Below are 17,024 nucleotides of genomic sequence, written 5' to 3' on the forward strand. Positions count from 1 at the left end.
TTGATTTTTACTTACTAAGAGAAACTTGTGTAAGTCTAGAAAGAAATTCTTTGCCTTACGACTGAATTCCACGCTATATAGCTTCATTCGAAAAACAGACTCAACGTGAAATGTAACGTAGACTACACAAGACGTGTCATTTATTGATTTATTTTTAACAAAACTGCATTTGGTAAAAGGGAATTTTCTTATTTCTTTGCCAATGCTCTTGTAAAGCGTTCCTGCAAGTCTCAATACCATGCACGGTAGATTAAAACATAAATTTATTAGCGTATCCTTTTGTAAAATGTTAGGAAAAGAAAATGTATGCTTTGCTTTGCTTTTTTTAATACTGTTCTTTTATTTTTTTCCAAAATTTAAAGCCAAAGGTCCTCTTCGACCACGCCCATCTTCAGGAAGGCCAGTGTGTGAGTATCATATTATTATATAGGCTGTTCATGAAAAAAATGTACGATGTGTCATTAAAGATTAAGAAAATTGATTTTATTTTTACTAAATAGAGGGTTTGATATAATTTCTCCTTGGATTGATTTTGTTGTAAGACAGACACCTAGAGCCATTATTTAAACATGATCACACATATTGAAGAATCATCATTGACTGGATTCAAAAGAATAAGTATTAAAATCTTATTTACATTACAAACAATTTCAGATCTTCCCCGACCGAGGGCGTTCTTCCCGCTTAATAAAGGCGCTAGAGGAAGGGACCTTAGAAAGAGGAGCCCAACAGCGAGACTCAGAAACGTTCGTGCAGCTCCAGGCCCACTCGGTCGGCCAGGTGGCTCAATCAGACTGCTTGGTAAACGGACCAGTTACATTCAGTTCCCTAACAGGAGAGGTGGTGCTCTCGATACGTCCTACTCCATGACGGTGCTGGCATGGGTTTACCCTGAAGGGACCGCAGGCCCAATATTCAATTACCACCCTAGCGCCCGCGGAGTCCACTTCTGGTTAAGTTCTCCAAGAACATTATACGCCAGGTTTATGCGCCGAAAGGGCCGCAAATACACCTCGCCGGTGAGAAGCAGAGCCATACAGCCAAGAAAATGGCAATTTATTGGAGCAAGTTACAACAGGAATACCGGTACAGCGGCATTGTGGAGGAATGGCAAGAAGATTGCTAGAAAGTTTATCGGTCGAATTCGTCTTGCCACCAATTACCCCGTGCGTTTGGGAGCGAGGTCTGGGGATAAGCGCTACTTTAAGGGAAGAGTGACCTGTCTGCAAGTGTATTCGAAGGCGCTGACGAAAGCGCAAGTGCGGCGTGCTGCTAAGAAATGTTTCAAAGCGGGTAAGTTGTAAGGCGTCGATATTTCTTTGTTCATTGGTACTCCGACTGAAATAAACGAGTCAATTCTTAAACTTTAGTTCTTAAGAAGGCGAACCAGTTCTTACATTGTTACACATATTTTGTGATTGTAGTTCTTCTGACCGTGCGTAACGCAAACCACAGTTTTTAAAAAAAGTCTTAGTTTCAGGAAAGCAAAATAATAATAATAATAATAATAATCATCATCATCATCATCATCATCATTTCTATAGCGCTATTTAGCTAATCTTTCATAGCGCTTTACAATCACTATGCTAAAATATAAAAATAAAATATAAAATACCTAACTAAATTAATCTATTGAGCTAAAATATCTATACATGCAGAGAGTGAAGTTTTAAAAGTTAAAAATTTAAAAACTAAAAATATCATGATTATTTAACTGGACTTAAAGTAAACGTGTATAAAAAACGTTCGATAAAGCCGGTAAAGCGTGTTCTTTCCGCGTAACTTGATATCTGACGCCGGACAATTGCGCAAATATTGCATTGACATAAGCTGAAATTATACCTTTTTTGATTATTAGCAGTACGCCCTTATTGGAAATGCTGCATAATACAACATTTATTACTACATGTACACAACATATAGTTGACAACTCATCGGTTTTTCTTTTACTTTCCAGCTCCTCGACCCACTCCTCCTCGACGGCCAACCCTTAGACCGACCCGACCTACTGCTCCTCGACGTAAGTTATTTTTGAACAACACCTTTACTTGTGCCAAGTGGCTTACGTTAAAGCACATAGAAAACGAAAATGCTTTAGATGATATAAGACTAGCAAAATTAATGAAGTGGGAGGCGCGGCGACCTAATGTTAGTGCGCTGGACTCCGGATCGAGCCGTGCAGGTTCCAGCCCTGGCCGGGTCATTTTGTTGTGTCCTTGGGCAAAACACTTAATTTTCTCAGTGCCTCCTCTCCACCCAGGAATATGATGGGTGCTGGCTAATTGTTGTGGCAACTAAACAGAGTGCTGGGGAGTAACCTGCGATGAACTAGCGCCCCGTCCATGGGGATAAGCAATACTTTAAGCCGCTTCATGCTAAGGCATAACTTTATTTGGCATAACTTTAATAAGTGAATGCAACCGACATCATTAGTTTATTTCTATGTTAGAGCAGTATTCAATTGAGTGTCGTAAAACCAAAACCACAGTAATTACTCTTGCCAATCACAAAAGACACAGACAATCCAGTGAACCAATCAAAACTTGAAGCAAATACATGTAGCCGGCACGAAGCGCGGAAAACGTGCGCGAGCGAGATACGATTGGTTGTGGTTTTAGTTCTGATTGGCCGAGAAAGTGGTGCGAGATTTTTAAACCAATAACCAAGCGTAGTGATGCAAAATCTGAGCAAACGTAAATTGCTTTTGACACTCAAGTGAAAATCGCTCTATACTTATCTTTTGTGAATTTCTTTTCCTTGTATCTACAGCATCATATAATCCCGTGGCTGTCTACCCACTGAACGCCGCCACGAAAGGCCGAGACATGAGTGCTCGTAAGAACCCTCCGGCAAGCATCGGCAGCGTTAGGCCAGCTCGAGGACCCGACGGAAAACGAGGATCTTCGTATAAATTCTTCGGCCGCCCGAACAGCTTCATACAACTCCCAAACAAAGGTCCTTTGGACACAGTGAATTCCATTACAATCTCCCTGTGGGTGTACCCCCAGGGATCAGGACCACTTGTAAACTATAACCCTACGGGACAGGGGGTGCAAATTTGGATGGTTAGTCCCACGCAGTTATTCGTGCGGTTTGTCCGACGCCGCGGTCGCCGCCTGACGTCGCCGCTTATAACCAGAATATACCGCAGAAGCTGGAATTACATCACCGCGACGTACAAGCGAAAAACAGGCGTGGCGAGACTTTATGTGAACAATCGACTGGTCAAAAGAAAGGTTATCGGGAAAATTAGATTGGCGACTAACTTCCCAGTCAGACTAGGAGCCAAAATTAAGGGAGTTAGGTTTTTCAAGGGACGCATGGCCTGCGTACAGTTCTACAACACGGCTCTAACTGGAAGACAGATAGCTATGAGAAAGAAGATGTGCTTTAAAACACGAGGTAAGATGGGATATCAGGTGTTATTAAAAACTAGCAATGGTATATTGCAATTCCTGCGTTTTGGTTGGTTAACAGACAATAAACTTGCGCTTGTTGGATATAAGATCGTTATAGGCAGACAATACACTTGTACTTGTTGGATATAAAATCGTTATAGGCAACGAGGGGCGTAGCGCCTCGTTGGCTATCTACCATCTCATATCCAACGCGCGCTCGTAGAATAATTGTTAAATATACCATTGGGCATAAATTTGGTAGGCACACTCGTCAACGGGAACAGCCGGGGAGCTCAAAAATTGAATTTCCTTGGATGTGTTAATAAAACAATAAGACCACTCGCGCTTGTTGGATAAGAGATAGTTTTGGCCAACTCGACACTTCGCGCCTCTTTGGCTATCCTATCTCATATCCGACGTGAGCTCGCAAAAATACTGCCACTTAACAGCCCCCCCCCCCCCCCCCCCCGCTTACAAAGACACTTCAGGTAAGGGGAGCGTTTTTGTTGCCTTTCAGATTCTATAACTATGAACTTTAATGTTATTTATTCTGAATTTCTTTCTTGTGAATTCAAATCCCTTATCATTTTCACTCTCTCTTCCTTAGTAGTCAATTTTAAAATTATCAAAATGGCAGCTTCCACTACAAACCTATATGATAGCAGCTCTAAAGCTAAATTGTCAATCTAGAGATACATGTATGCTTAAGTCATAAAAAGAATTCTTAATATACGAAGCATATAATACGCCCATGAACGTATGGTTTATTTTTTTTTTTTTTTGGTTAATTGTTTTCTTTCTTTTTTCTTTACAGGTCGTCTACCAGTAACTTATACCCCCAAACCAATTAGACCAGGTCAGTTTTAACTCCACTAATATTTAAGCTGGCATTTGAAAAGAATTAATACAAGTGCATAACTGCAAGAGATGCCCAATCCTCAGAATTAACATTAAATAAACCTTTGCAACTCGTGTAATCGCTCTATTAATTCCGCTCACGGAAAAAAAAGTAAAACACGCAATGCAACATAACTGTTACAACAGATTTTTTGAAATTTGTTGTCCTATACAGCTGTTGTTTAATATTAATTTGATGCATTTCCTTGTTTCTTCAAGTATCCCGAAAGAGACTGGACATAGGGTTCTTAGTGGAGAGCGGGGGAATAAGCTCCGGTAATTTCCAGCGCACTCTCCGTTTCATCAAAAAACTTGTAGTGTCGTTCCCACGAGCAAGGATTGGACTTGTGTCTTATTCCAAGCGCCCCTCTAAAGTCTTCGGATTTTACAGGTAAGAGCAGTGATGCTACAGAGAAAAGTGTTCCTTCGTTACCACCAAATTTTAGTACATCTTGATTTGGTTCTCGTTTGCTATATTTTTATTGAAAAGTGTGGAATACCAGTCAACATTCGGACATTACTTGATGTAAAGATAGTTTTACAGTAGGCAGAAATTGTATTAGCATTGTGCCAACATTGGACTAGCATGATGCTAGCATTGGGTGCAAGTATTGGACCTACATTGTGCTAACGTTGTGGAATGATAATGTAGATCAGGTGGCTAAACGTCTTGGCAGCCGTCTCGTTAAAAAATCATTTTTGGGAGTAACTGCAAATGATTGGAAGATGCATGTAGAAGTAAAGCGTTGTTTTAAATAAATTTTGTTTGACTGAGGGGGCGCCCAGTGGCGTGGTAGCCGGTGTAGCACAACATTGTTGGAAGAACTAACCCGATATAAAGTAATCAGGCGTTTTCTTTTTGAGTGATAAGTAGGAAGGGAGGGCATGATCTCAGGTTAGGTGTAAAGTCACACATATCCAGTAACATGCACCCATAGTCAATCATAATTACAACGTATAACAACAAGCTGCAGTTCGTTCTCAAATTTCAAAATGGTTGACTTCTTTTCAGTTTCAGAGGAAGAAGAAGAAGTCTATTGCGAGCCATCGGCAGTGCGCCATCCTTCGGTGGCGGGCCTCGAACTGGTAAAGCTCTTAAATACGTCAAACGTGCATTGTTCAGCGGCCGATCACGTAAAAGGAAAATACTCGTTGTAATAACAAAAGAAAGGTCCTATGACAAGGTTGCTATCCCAGCAGCCGCCTTGCGCCGCAAAGGAGTCGAGATTATCACTATTGGCACTGGAAAATCTGCCAATACAGCACAGCTTCGACAAATGGCGGGAAAACGACCAGGAGCCATGTTCACTTCCAGCTTTAGGACATTGTTCTCTATTGCAAAGGTTGTTAAGCTAAAGATTGATAAAGGTAAGAATCAAAACGGTAAACAATCAATAAAAATGAATTTCAGGTTCTGCATAAAATAATACAAGTAAGCACTCTTAAAGTTCTAATTTTGGCGATGTGATGCTTTTCTGGTTCTTTTCATATCTGGGTTTCGTGTAGTTTTAAGCGTTTATAGTCAAGGGTGGTTAGTCATGTGACACATTGCTCCCAGTTAAATGGACTCGTGCTGGTGCATAACTCCTACATATTGACTACAAGTCGCCCTGTAAGTGCAAAGTCACATAATGTTGAACACGCGAATCTAGCAGTCATGAGAGTAAGATTCAATTTTTATAAAGCATTATAGTTCTAAAATTTAATTTGTTCTCCCTTTTTTGTTTCACTAATTTATTATTTCTTCTTATTTCTTCATTTTATTTTACAATTTAGGCCCCAAACCTTTCGTGAAGCCTCCGTCAGGAGGTAGGTGACTATAATGTTGAATAAATTAGTTGCATGTGGGTTCAATAACTAAGAAAATCACACAAATCTCTTGCAAACTTTATTCAAACAACTGTAACAAGGAAACAATAAGTACATACGAGGGAAAGTACACAAAACTTCAAGAAACGTTACTTTAGAGGGTTCTTGATTTGTCATGACGACTACATTTACTTATCTCATTACCCCAAAAGTTACTTTTGCTCCTTACATATCAGTGATTTTAATAAAGCCTGTTTCATGTACTGTGTTTTTGAAAGAAGATAACATTAAATGCTCGGGCTGTTCAGAAATTATGGTTATACAACATTTTTTCCCGAGACAAACAAGACAGTCAGTTTTCTTGTTATGTAAAAGTAGGACATTGAATTCTTTTTATGCCAAACTTGTCTCCGTGTAATGAGTTTTAATTGTCGTCTTTGTGATTTACAGTTCTTCCAAGACTTCCAAAACCAAAACCTCACGGAAAAGGTATGTAGTTTGTTGCACCAAATCAAGAAGAAAGATTTGAACCAACGTTTACGTCCTCTTCACTAAACTTGCCAAAATTGTATTTTAATTATGTTGTGATCTTTTTATTTACAGTGTGTTCCCGTGCAATGGACGTTGGTTTAATCGTGGATGCATCTGTAAACGTTGCCGGAAGAAACTTCCTTCGCATTCGTAACTTTTTGAAACAAATCGTGGCGTCCTTCTCTGTGTCCACATCAACCACTCGCTTTGGCATGGTAGAATTCGGCAGTTATCCAAGAAAATTGTTCGATTTCAACCGCTTCCCAAATCAAGCAACATTAATCAATGTGCTAGGTCGTGTGCCGTACATGAGAGGTAAAGCAATGGCGGGAAAAGCTTTGAAATATTCCGCCCTGACACTTTTCTCACGCACCACAAGGCAGAAGGTTGCCATAGTGATAACTGGCAAGTCACTTGACACGGTTGCAGCGTCCGCGCGCGTTTTGCGGCGCGTTGGCGTGAAGGTGATCACGGTGGGCGTTGGACGTTATAGCGTCGCGCAGCTGCAACAGATGGCTACCAACAAAAGAAATGTGCTTACGTCGAACTTCAAGACGCTGAACAATATTGTCAGAGCGATCAAGCAGAAAGCTTGCAAAGGTAAGTTTAGTGTTTCTGTGTTGCTCAAATAAACTGTAATAAAAATGTAATAAAACGTTCACTAAGTGATAGGAATAACTTATTTAAGCGCATATTGCAAAACTACTATCATGAAAAAAATTTCAAGCAATCTCAGTAAACCCTTAGTAGGCCCTTGCGTTTTCAAATTTGTCTACTGTGATTTGTTTTCATGCTCAATTGTGTCAGACCATGTTGAGTACTCTGCTACAGGTTGAAAATCATCACTTTGGGACATAGATACGTTTGGTGCATTTCTTAGGATCTCTATTCAGTTGATAGAACGCTTATAGGTGTCAAAGGGCCAATTATAAGTTAAGTTACAATACAAGTCAACTCTCTCTTCACAGACACTTCTATTAGACGGACACCTGGCGTTGGTCCCGTCCCTGTCGTTTTCAGTCATTTTACTGTAACTAAACTCCTTATAAGACGGACACCTCTCTACAGACAGCTGGAGCCGGTCCCGACGGTGTCCGTCTTAAAAATAGTTGGCTGTACTTATTTTGCGGATGACATCCGTTTATTATAGCTCAATCAGATAAGAATTCGGAGCGTATTGTAATACTTTCATTGATTTGATATTTGTAATTTTTGCACTGTATTTCTTAGTTCCTCGTCCTGTCCGTCGTCCCTTGCCAGTGAGACCCCGACCAGGTGCGTACGGAACATGGGCTATCTATTTTAATAACTATTAAAAATTCCATTTTAGATTTCTAAACTTACAACAGTGTTTTAAACCACAGCAAAGAGGTCACATTATTTACCTTACTATCTACTCACTCTTGCCACGATAGGAGGACGAAAGCCGTACAGATTCATCGGAGCCTACAAAGTCCCACCCAGGAGATATCTTGGCAGGCCAATACCGATTAAAAATCCTATATATGGACGTATTATCTGCGAGCGTATAGCCCGCCGGGGCCGTTACCGAGTCTTTGCAGTGCGTGGAGGTCGTCAGTGTTTTGTTTCTCGCAAGTCCCCCCGTAAGTTCATGGTCTACGGCCGAACAAGGTCGAGGAAACCTGGAGCCAGTATCAAGGTCTACATCAAACCCAGAGGTTAGTGTTTTAAAGTAGTGTTTTTAACATCTTAATAGAAAACCTTCACTACTGGAAAAAAAATTGTCGTGAACCTGTGGGATGGAAAATTTGATAGGAGTATCAGTAGGTTTGAGCATGGGCTCCTGGTTTGAGGTGCCGTATGTACCGTGTGTTGTTGTTGTTGTTGTTGTTGTTGTTCTTCTTTTCTTCTTCTTCTTCTTCTTCTTCTTCTTCTTCTTCTTCTTCTTCTTCTTCTTCTACTTCTTCTGCAATACAACAGAGTGTACATAGCAGACGATCTTGTTAATCTATCATGATTGGCATTTTTCAAACAGGTCGACCAAGGCCCAGGCCTCGACCCAGAATACGGCCTCGACCTCGTCCCAGACCCCCTTCTCGACGCAAGCCGCGGCCAGTGAAACTGCCTTTACCAAGACCAAGACCTAAACCAGGTTTGTTGATATATTCATCTAATGACAGAAGGTGGAGCATGTCGGCTTTTTCTTGATTATAGCGAATTGTTCCAATCAAGACTTTAATTAAGTTTTACGATAAATACCAGCCACCTATCCATAAAACGTTTAATAAGTAACATTTGAATTCATCAATTTGTAGGTGGACGAATAAGGCCCAGGCTCCGACCAAAGCCGCGACCAGGTCAGTATAACAATATTATCTTTCATTCGTGTATTTTTCTTTATTTCAAGATTTTTGTTGAATACTGTATTAAATCTTTTTTTCTAATTTTCTTTTTCCCATAAGGAGCAAAATACAGATTCTTTGGTCGCTATCGCGCTCCACCCAAAAAGATACTTGGTAATCCCACAGTAACATTGCGGAGTCTGAAGTATGCAAGAAGGAACTGCCAGCGACTGGCGCGCATGCGCCGTGCCTGGGCATATGCTTTGCGATTTGGTCGCCAGTGTTACATTGCTATAAAGAGTCCACGCAAGTTTACAAAGTATGGTCTCCCTCGAACGAAAATGCCTGGAGCACTGAAGGTTTATATTGCGAAAGGTAAAGAGAAGGCTGATTCTCTTTCTAGAAAGTAGCATCATACGTACAACAGAGTTCAATCTATTTTTGCCTCAGAGCCCATGATTCTTCTGGTCTGCACCAGGGATCGAAATTGGAGGCGGCCAGAGGTCTCGATCCCTGGCGCAGACCAGAAGGATCGTGGGCTCTGGGGAGGAGAATGAGCGCAATTACTCATAACCCGGGTCATAAGGAACTATTTGATTTGTCTTTATGTCTGATGTTAGTTACTTTACTAGCTCGCGTCTAAGGGCAGACTGCACATTTGTAAAACTTATATTATAAAATCGGCAAATTCAGTGTGCACCTCCGAAGTTCAAGCTCGTGTTTCAATCCTATACTGCGAGTTATGCAGTTTCTTGTTCTTGGGAAGTGTATACAAAGTGTTTTGAGGTGCGACACTTGATTCGATTAGGTATTTCAGTTAAGGCCTTGTTTTCAATGATGCTGCTATAATTTAAAAATAGCTCTAAGTTACCTGACATTTGTATTATTTCACAGGAGGTCGTTCCATACCGAGAATTAGGCCCAGACCTCGTCCTAGACCAAGACCCCGACCGAGACCAGGTAAGGAAAAATTGCTTGTTAGTTTTATCAACGTTTGTCAAAGTAATGCAGTTAAGGCAAAAAGGTATCCTTTCAAAGAAGTAATGGCGAAGTCTTATTGGTCGATGCTTTTCAAGGCTGGCCTGGAACAGCCCCATGCGTCTTCTTCATAGGCTGCCAACAGTCTTATCTTTTTCCAAATTTGCTTATGCGGATAATTCACTGTTATCAAAATCTAGTTGATACTTAACTCATTGTTTCGGGAGGTAGAGAGGTGGTTGCGCGAGATTACAAAAGCTAGTAACTATCTGAAAAAATGATTTTGCTTTCAGTCTAACGGTATTTTGTGGTCTGAATCGTGCACCCATTATGCACTTATTCTTCCCGACGTTCATACTCTAACTGTACTAAGCAAACCATTTACAATAAGAGCAAAATCAACCTAAGTTTGTTCATGTCTGTTCCAGGGCGCAAAACCTACAGGTACATCGGACTGTACCGACCACCACCGGGGAGAGCGCTGGGAAGACCTATCAGGAAATATAGAAGCCGACTTCTCGCACGCAGAAAATGTGAGAAGATAGCAAGATTTGGAAGATATCGTGCATACGCGTTACGATATGGACGTTACTGTTATGTAACTCGGTTAACAAGTAGGAAATTTACTAGATATGGACGCAGCCGAACGAGGAAACCTGGGGCGCTTAAAGTCTTCGTAACGACCAGCGGTACGTTTTCCAGCCAATACTATATGTTGGTTTATATTATGTTAAGTGGTTGGTATCTAGATTTAAATGAGATTTTAAAAGTAAAAATAAAAAATGATTTGGAAAATGCTGGAACTCTGAAGACCATTGTGAGGCTCAAACTATTTGTCAAACATCATATTAAAAAGTAAGATAGACTTTATAATCGATCCTTTAAAACTACCCTTCACAGTGCCAGTGAAAAAATGTACAACAAGATTCAAACAAGCCAACTGAAGTATCATTTATTGCTTTCCCTGTGTTAATCGGCTTGGGCTCCGGTTGATGGCTATTACCATAACCCAAGAGAATATATGATTCTCTTGCAAAACCTTAAGTAACATTTAGCACTAATTAGCGTTTTCAATTCCAAACAGTTTTTCTCGTATTCATATCGTATTTTGTCGATATCTTATATCATTCAGGAGGCCGACCTCGTCCTCGAATCAGACCTCGACCCAGACCTCGAATAAGACCTCGTCCTCGACCCAGACCCCGAATCAGACCTCGTCCAAGGCCACGAATACCGGGTATGTTTTTTTTCTTTTACTCATAACCATTACTGCTATGGACTCATTAAAAATTGCACATTTTAAACTCTTCCAAACACATCATACCCTGGCTGCCAGAGGGTTTTTCTTTTTGCGACGACAAAGAGCGGCGAAGCCGCGAATGTTGATAACCCTCTGGCACCCAGCGTAAACACATCATGGCTTAGGTAATGAATTTTGAGTATATGAGCAAGAGAAAATAACACGATATGGCCGTAATGGTCTCTTTATTCTTAAGAACTGAGCGATTCAAAATCATCTTCAAAATTATCCATCATTCAGATAGAGCAGATCGATAAATATTGCATGTGTTCTTTTGAACCTTTTGCAGGTTAAACAAGGAAAAGTAACAGATTTATCAATTTTATTTTTCAGGAAGAAGAAGAGTTGTACGCAAATATGTCGGAAGGTTCCGTGCTCCCAAGAGACTTGGACGACCCACCCGCACCTTCAGACGTCGCATCACGGGTGTGAAGTCTTGCTTCCGTTTGGCTCGAGCACGAAAAGCAAGAGCTTTTGCCGTCCGAACAGGACGACGAGGAGTGAAGTGTTACATATCTAGAATGACAAAGGTTAAATTTACAAGACTCGGAAAAACTCGAATTGGAGGTCTAAAGGTTTACGTTATTAGAAGAGGTAATGTTCCACTCAGAAGATTTACTGAATTTCAGGAAAAAAATCAAGCAGTCTCTACATTAAAACAAAACAAAAAAAAAACGCTGAAAAGATATATAAAGTTAAAATAAGCATATCTTGGCTCAGACTTCTTACAGTGCATGCGACGTCTATAACCGGGTCCACTAAGACCGAGCCAAAAAACCAATCACATGTTGCAGAGCTAGAAAAGAGAACTTCAACTTAATTCCGAGATAAAATGTTGTATTGCACTGAAAAATGACTGGCTTAAACAACTTTAGGCTGCGTGACAAAGGAAAAGGAAATATTGGAATTCTTTGTTTCCATAATTTCTCCGAGCTCCTTCTCCAGAATGAGCTCCTGTCCAGAGGTAGTTTGGCGAAGTTTCCCGATCTTTGCTTGTGTCATAAAAAGTTACTTTTAAGATACTTAACGAGCTATCTCTCAAATTTTTCTAATTCAGGTACATCAAGACCAAGAATAAGACCCCGACCAAGACCACGAATTAGGCCTCGCCCCAGGCCATCACGGCGCGTATGGAACTATCGTCGCTTGGGTACTTACAAAGTACCGCGCGGTCGTTCCTCACCAGGCCGCAGGTATTTAGGTACGGTCAAACCAAGAATTAATCCCACTAAGCAGTGCGCTCTCATGGCAAAGGAGAAACGCTACCGCTATTTCGGACTACGAAGTAGACGCTATTGCTACGGCGCAAGGTCATGGAAACCGCTGACTAGATTTGGCCGAACAACTGGCCTTAGAGGAATGACTGTTTACAAGATAGGAAGAGGTAAGGATAAAATGCCAGAAAATGCCAGCGATTGAATTTCCAAGCCTTTAAGGGACAGTGTCATTAGAAATCTTCTAAGTTTCCGTGTACAATATTCTAGAAATACGAGGATGCACTCACTGTTAAGCAAAATAACCTCTGAACAACAAAAGAAAAGCACGAAATCATTTTCCAAGAATTTAAACAAACCGCAATCAATGGTTTTTAAGAAATTACCCTTCAAGTAAAACTGTCAAACTTGAAAACATCGGCCCGACGTTTTTAAATTTGAGGCCACTTCTTTCCTACCAGTCTGTACCCAAACCACGTTTTAACAATTTTCAGGACTTGTAAAGTACGTTTTAGCAAGGCCAGGCCACTATAAGTGGCATGGATTTACAATTCATACCAACACCTTCACGGGATTTTCAAATTGCACTTAATCTTGGTGATACTGCCCCTTAAAGTAAGGTATAGTTTCACGTGTGGCCGCTTACGGGAGGTGGTCGTAATTGATTTCATTTTGTTACCAGGACGCCTTAGACCACGACCAAGAGGGAAAGTCTGGCACTACCGATATATAGGCCGGTACAAATCTCTCACACCAAAGCGCTTGGGTCGGTTTGTTGGAAGAGTGAGGGGAACTAAGAAAGTGTTTAAATGTGCGCGCCGTGCTAAGAAGATGGGTTATCGGGCGTTCGCTTTGCGTAACCGAGGAGACTGCTACGTGTCAAGGTATTCTTCAACTTACTCCACCAAGAAGCGGTTGTTTGGACGTTTCAAAGGAACTTCTGGTCAACCACGTGCCATCGATGCTTATGTGATCGGAAAGGGTAAGAGATTATAGCAACGCTGAGTCTGGTAGCGAGAGCAAATGCCATTGTTAGCAAACCTTTGTTGAGCACTCTAAGGGTTTTCTATCCCGTTATCTAATTCGAAAGAAGCGCGAGCACTCACGAAGACTTTAGTTACCTCAACATGGTGCGATCAGCATACGTCATGTCGATTAGCAACATTTGGTGACAAAAACCGCAGACTCAGTGAATTCGCGGCCTCAACTAGTACATACTCCCTAGTCTGCAAAGTGGGTACATTCGGGATGAAAATAAATTGACAGATGCAAGGTTACAACAGACAAGAAATAATCTGTAATGCTTCGTCAAGAACGACGACTGTTCTGTTTTGCTGGTTTGTTTTGTGGGTTTTTTTAAATCGTTCAACTCAAATGTTTTCACAGTCATTGTGCACAAAAAGGCGAGCGCAGTTGCATATTTTAATTAATATTAAAACAACTTTAGTGTCCACGTGGGTAGAAATTCGTGAATTGTGCTTAACACTCAACCCAGACATTGCCGTATTGAATCGCTTAATTAAACTTCCATTGTTTGTTCTTTCTTTTAAATTGATTTCAGGTCGTTTCAAGCCTCCCCCCAGACCTCGTAAAGGAGGCTCTGTTTGGCATTACCGTTGGCTAGGGCGTTACCGATCACTAAAAGCGCGCGGCCTGGGAAGGAAGTTAGGCCGAGTGTCAGGACGAAAGAAAGTATATAGCTGTGCTTTGCTGGCAAAACGCATGGGTTACAAAGCGTTCGCTTTGCGTCAGCGAGGGATCTGTTATGGCACTCGTTCATCTAGAGCTTACACATCCAAACCAGTCATCAAGGGCCGCTTTAGGGCCGGCGCGGGGGGACGGCGCTTCATTGATGCTTATGTAATAGGACACGGTATGTCGTGTAGGAATGTTCTCTGGATTATAAAAATCTCAAAGAAACAAACAGTTAAAAAAGAATGTTGTGGAACACCTCCAATTTAAACTTGCTAATATATGTTGGCGTTCTTTGAAATGGATATTTGCGTGTCTAAATTATAAAAATTGATGATTGTGTTATTCTGACTTTGATCATTTATTACCGGAACACATTCATACGACGCTGTTATTAATTTATTCCTACGGTTTTGTTTCATTCCAGGTCATTACAGACGGCCAATAAGAAAAGGCAAGTACTATATTTTTTTAAGGCGAACTTTGAATCAGATTGTTTTTCCTTTTCTAAAGATTTCAGATATTTCATCAATCGCAGACTTTTTGCAGAGGTTTTGCGCCTTTAATAGCCGAGCTACTACTATGAAACTTTAAACAAAGCGAATCCCAGTTTGTTGACCTATAGATTTAGCTAAACCAGAATTAACGTCAACTTCAAATGCAGTCCGGTTCTGTTCTTGATCTTTAATTCAAGTATTTTATTAATCTTAGATTAAAAAGGGATCAAAACCTTTGTGAACCCTTAAACCCGAATGATTATAATTGCACACGGGCAATTATTGTACGCCAGTAATTACCTTGGACAGCAGAGATACGCAAAGAAATACGCGCGCACAGTGTCCAGTGGGAGTTTGGGAGATTGGGGACCACATATGCTGATTTAATCTTTTATAATAAAATTTGGCTTACTTACCTTTTTGCAGGAGTTAGAGGTCGCTCAAGGAAAGCAAAACAGCGAAGACGAAGAAAGCAAATAAGAAAGAATAGAAGAAAGATCAGAAGAATCAAAAGAAAGAGAGCACGAATAGCAAAAACACGAAAAATTAAAAGAAGGATAAATAGACGGATACGGCGACTGAGAGGACTGAGAAGAAAAGCTAGGAGAGCTGCTATACGAGCCAGGCGTCTGAGACGATTGGGAAAAATTAGACGACTGCGGCTGGCAAGGAAAGCGAAACTGGCTTTGGCCAGGAGAATACGGCAGATGAAAAGGAGAATCCGGGCACGCAAGTTACGACTAAGGCGACGATTACAACGAATGCGCGCAGCAAAACTGCGAGCTAGAATGCGACGAGCGAGGAGAAGAGCCATGCGCTTGTTGAAATTGAGAATGAGGCGGCGCATGCAAAGACTGCGACTATTGGCGCAAAAGAGGAGGGCCCGTGCACTGAAAATGGCCAGGTTAGCGCGTTTGAGGCGGTATCGAAAGCTAGCCAGGTTACGAGCAAGACAGCAGGCACTGAGAAGACGAATGATGTCACAAATGAGACGCAGGATGCTCCTTCTGCGAAGGAAAATAGCTCTAAAGCAACGAGCGCTTAGGTCGCGATTCCAGAGAAGACGGCAGCGGGCAGCGAGGCTACGAGTCAGTGCGTATAGAATAAGGGTTCGTCAATCAAGAATGAAAGGGCAACTGTCACAAATCAGAAGAGTGCTGACGACCTTATCAAAAAGAATGGTGTACTACAACCGTATGCGGCGTTATAGATACGTGGCGCGTCTGCGAGTGTACAGGACACAGCAGATGAAAAGAGCCAGAATGATTCGGGTCAGGTGGTTCAGATATCAAAGACAGTCAGCGGCTGTCAGACGCAGACAAAGAATGCTGGCCATGAGGCAGTGGCGCGCGCTTCAGAAGTTCCGAACATTTCAAAGGAAGAGCAGATTAATGTTTATGCAACAACGACATAAACTCAGGAAATACTTACAGAGGATGCGTTCACGTCGAGTTCGAGGTGAGTAGTTAATGAAAAAACTCTAGATCTGTACTTGGAGCGTTAATGTTCGAATAGAGGTGCTAATTGAGAGTAGTGTCTAAGTGAGTGTGGGTGTGGGCAGGGCGTTTATTTGATTAGGGAGCGCATGTTGAAATAGGGATGGCCATTGCTAAATTCATGACTAGTAAACTTAATGCATTTTTACCATTAAAAAAAAACACACAATAAAAGAGAAATTCGAAGCAATCTAAAAATATCATCAACGAAGGTTATGAAAAGTCATGATTACTCAAGAGAGGGGCGTAAGTGGAAGTTCGCCTGCACATTAAGTTATTATCAAATCAACTAAAAAGTTTGTTTTGCTTTTCATTACAGTTGGGAAGAAGAAGGGAGATATTCCCAAGCAAAAAAAGAATTCATCTAAAACGATAAAGAAAGGAACTAACACTGGTAAGATAGCAGTGGTTAAAACTTTTAAAACATATTGCATTCTTAAATCTTTCAATTATCATGTTAGTAATAATAATTTGGTAGCACATCGAGATTATCATTTCTTTATCCCAGGAACGAATCTTTTTGACGTTGCATTGTTACTGTAAAACTAAATAGATGCTGAATTTAAAAAGGATGTGGCTTCAGGTTCTGTTCAACCTTGTTAGCATAGTATAAAGAAATATTAACAAGATTTAAGTATAATCTTTCTACGATTTCTATTTTAGCTACAAGAGAGTTCCCCTCAGCGGATCTCTTCTGGTCGTTTGAAGATTCGGCGGGCGGCGTATCCCATGATGCTGTTCAGAAGCGTGCCGCGAAGCTTATGGGAGGCTCCCATGTTGTCGCCGCAAGTGGGCGAGGTCACGTGGCAGACACCGGTAAAACTAGAGGTTGGATTTCCCTTGGAGACTTTAAAGGTAACACGAGTACTATGGCCGTGTTCTCACTTAGTGCCCGAGCCCTGGTACCTG

The 17,024-nt window shown here is 41.2% G+C and overlaps 1 protein-coding gene across 1 annotated transcript in view; it reads left to right on the forward strand.

The window, feature by feature from the left end:
* The window catches only part of LOC144646848 (uncharacterized), a 54,187-nt gene that overhangs the window by 34,662 nt on the left and 2,501 nt on the right, over nt 1–17,024 (forward strand). The window contains exons 34-59 of the mRNA XM_078506542.1: nt 363–407; nt 655–1,293; nt 1,958–2,020; nt 2,770–3,402; nt 4,213–4,254; nt 4,515–4,686; nt 5,308–5,663; nt 6,072–6,104; nt 6,555–6,593; nt 6,708–7,235; nt 7,866–7,910; nt 8,051–8,314; nt 8,632–8,748; nt 8,912–8,953; nt 9,059–9,313; nt 9,833–9,898; nt 10,345–10,605; nt 11,049–11,153; nt 11,550–11,810; nt 12,274–12,600; nt 13,113–13,412; nt 13,992–14,303; nt 14,550–14,576; nt 15,046–16,077; nt 16,435–16,509; nt 16,779–16,970. Coding sequence (XP_078362668.1) covers nt 363–407; nt 655–1,293; nt 1,958–2,020; nt 2,770–3,402; nt 4,213–4,254; nt 4,515–4,686; nt 5,308–5,663; nt 6,072–6,104; nt 6,555–6,593; nt 6,708–7,235; nt 7,866–7,910; nt 8,051–8,314; nt 8,632–8,748; nt 8,912–8,953; nt 9,059–9,313; nt 9,833–9,898; nt 10,345–10,605; nt 11,049–11,153; nt 11,550–11,810; nt 12,274–12,600; nt 13,113–13,412; nt 13,992–14,303; nt 14,550–14,576; nt 15,046–16,077; nt 16,435–16,509; nt 16,779–16,970 — 6,231 coding nt within the window. The remainder of the gene's footprint in view (nt 1–362; nt 408–654; nt 1,294–1,957; nt 2,021–2,769; nt 3,403–4,212; nt 4,255–4,514; nt 4,687–5,307; nt 5,664–6,071; nt 6,105–6,554; nt 6,594–6,707; nt 7,236–7,865; nt 7,911–8,050; nt 8,315–8,631; nt 8,749–8,911; nt 8,954–9,058; nt 9,314–9,832; nt 9,899–10,344; nt 10,606–11,048; nt 11,154–11,549; nt 11,811–12,273; nt 12,601–13,112; nt 13,413–13,991; nt 14,304–14,549; nt 14,577–15,045; nt 16,078–16,434; nt 16,510–16,778; nt 16,971–17,024) is intronic.

This window comes from Oculina patagonica, chromosome 3 (assembly GCF_052425735.1).
Source record: "Oculina patagonica isolate OP01 chromosome 3, crgOcupat, whole genome shotgun sequence".
NCBI classification, from domain to species: Eukaryota; Metazoa; Cnidaria; class Anthozoa; order Scleractinia; family Oculinidae; genus Oculina; species Oculina patagonica.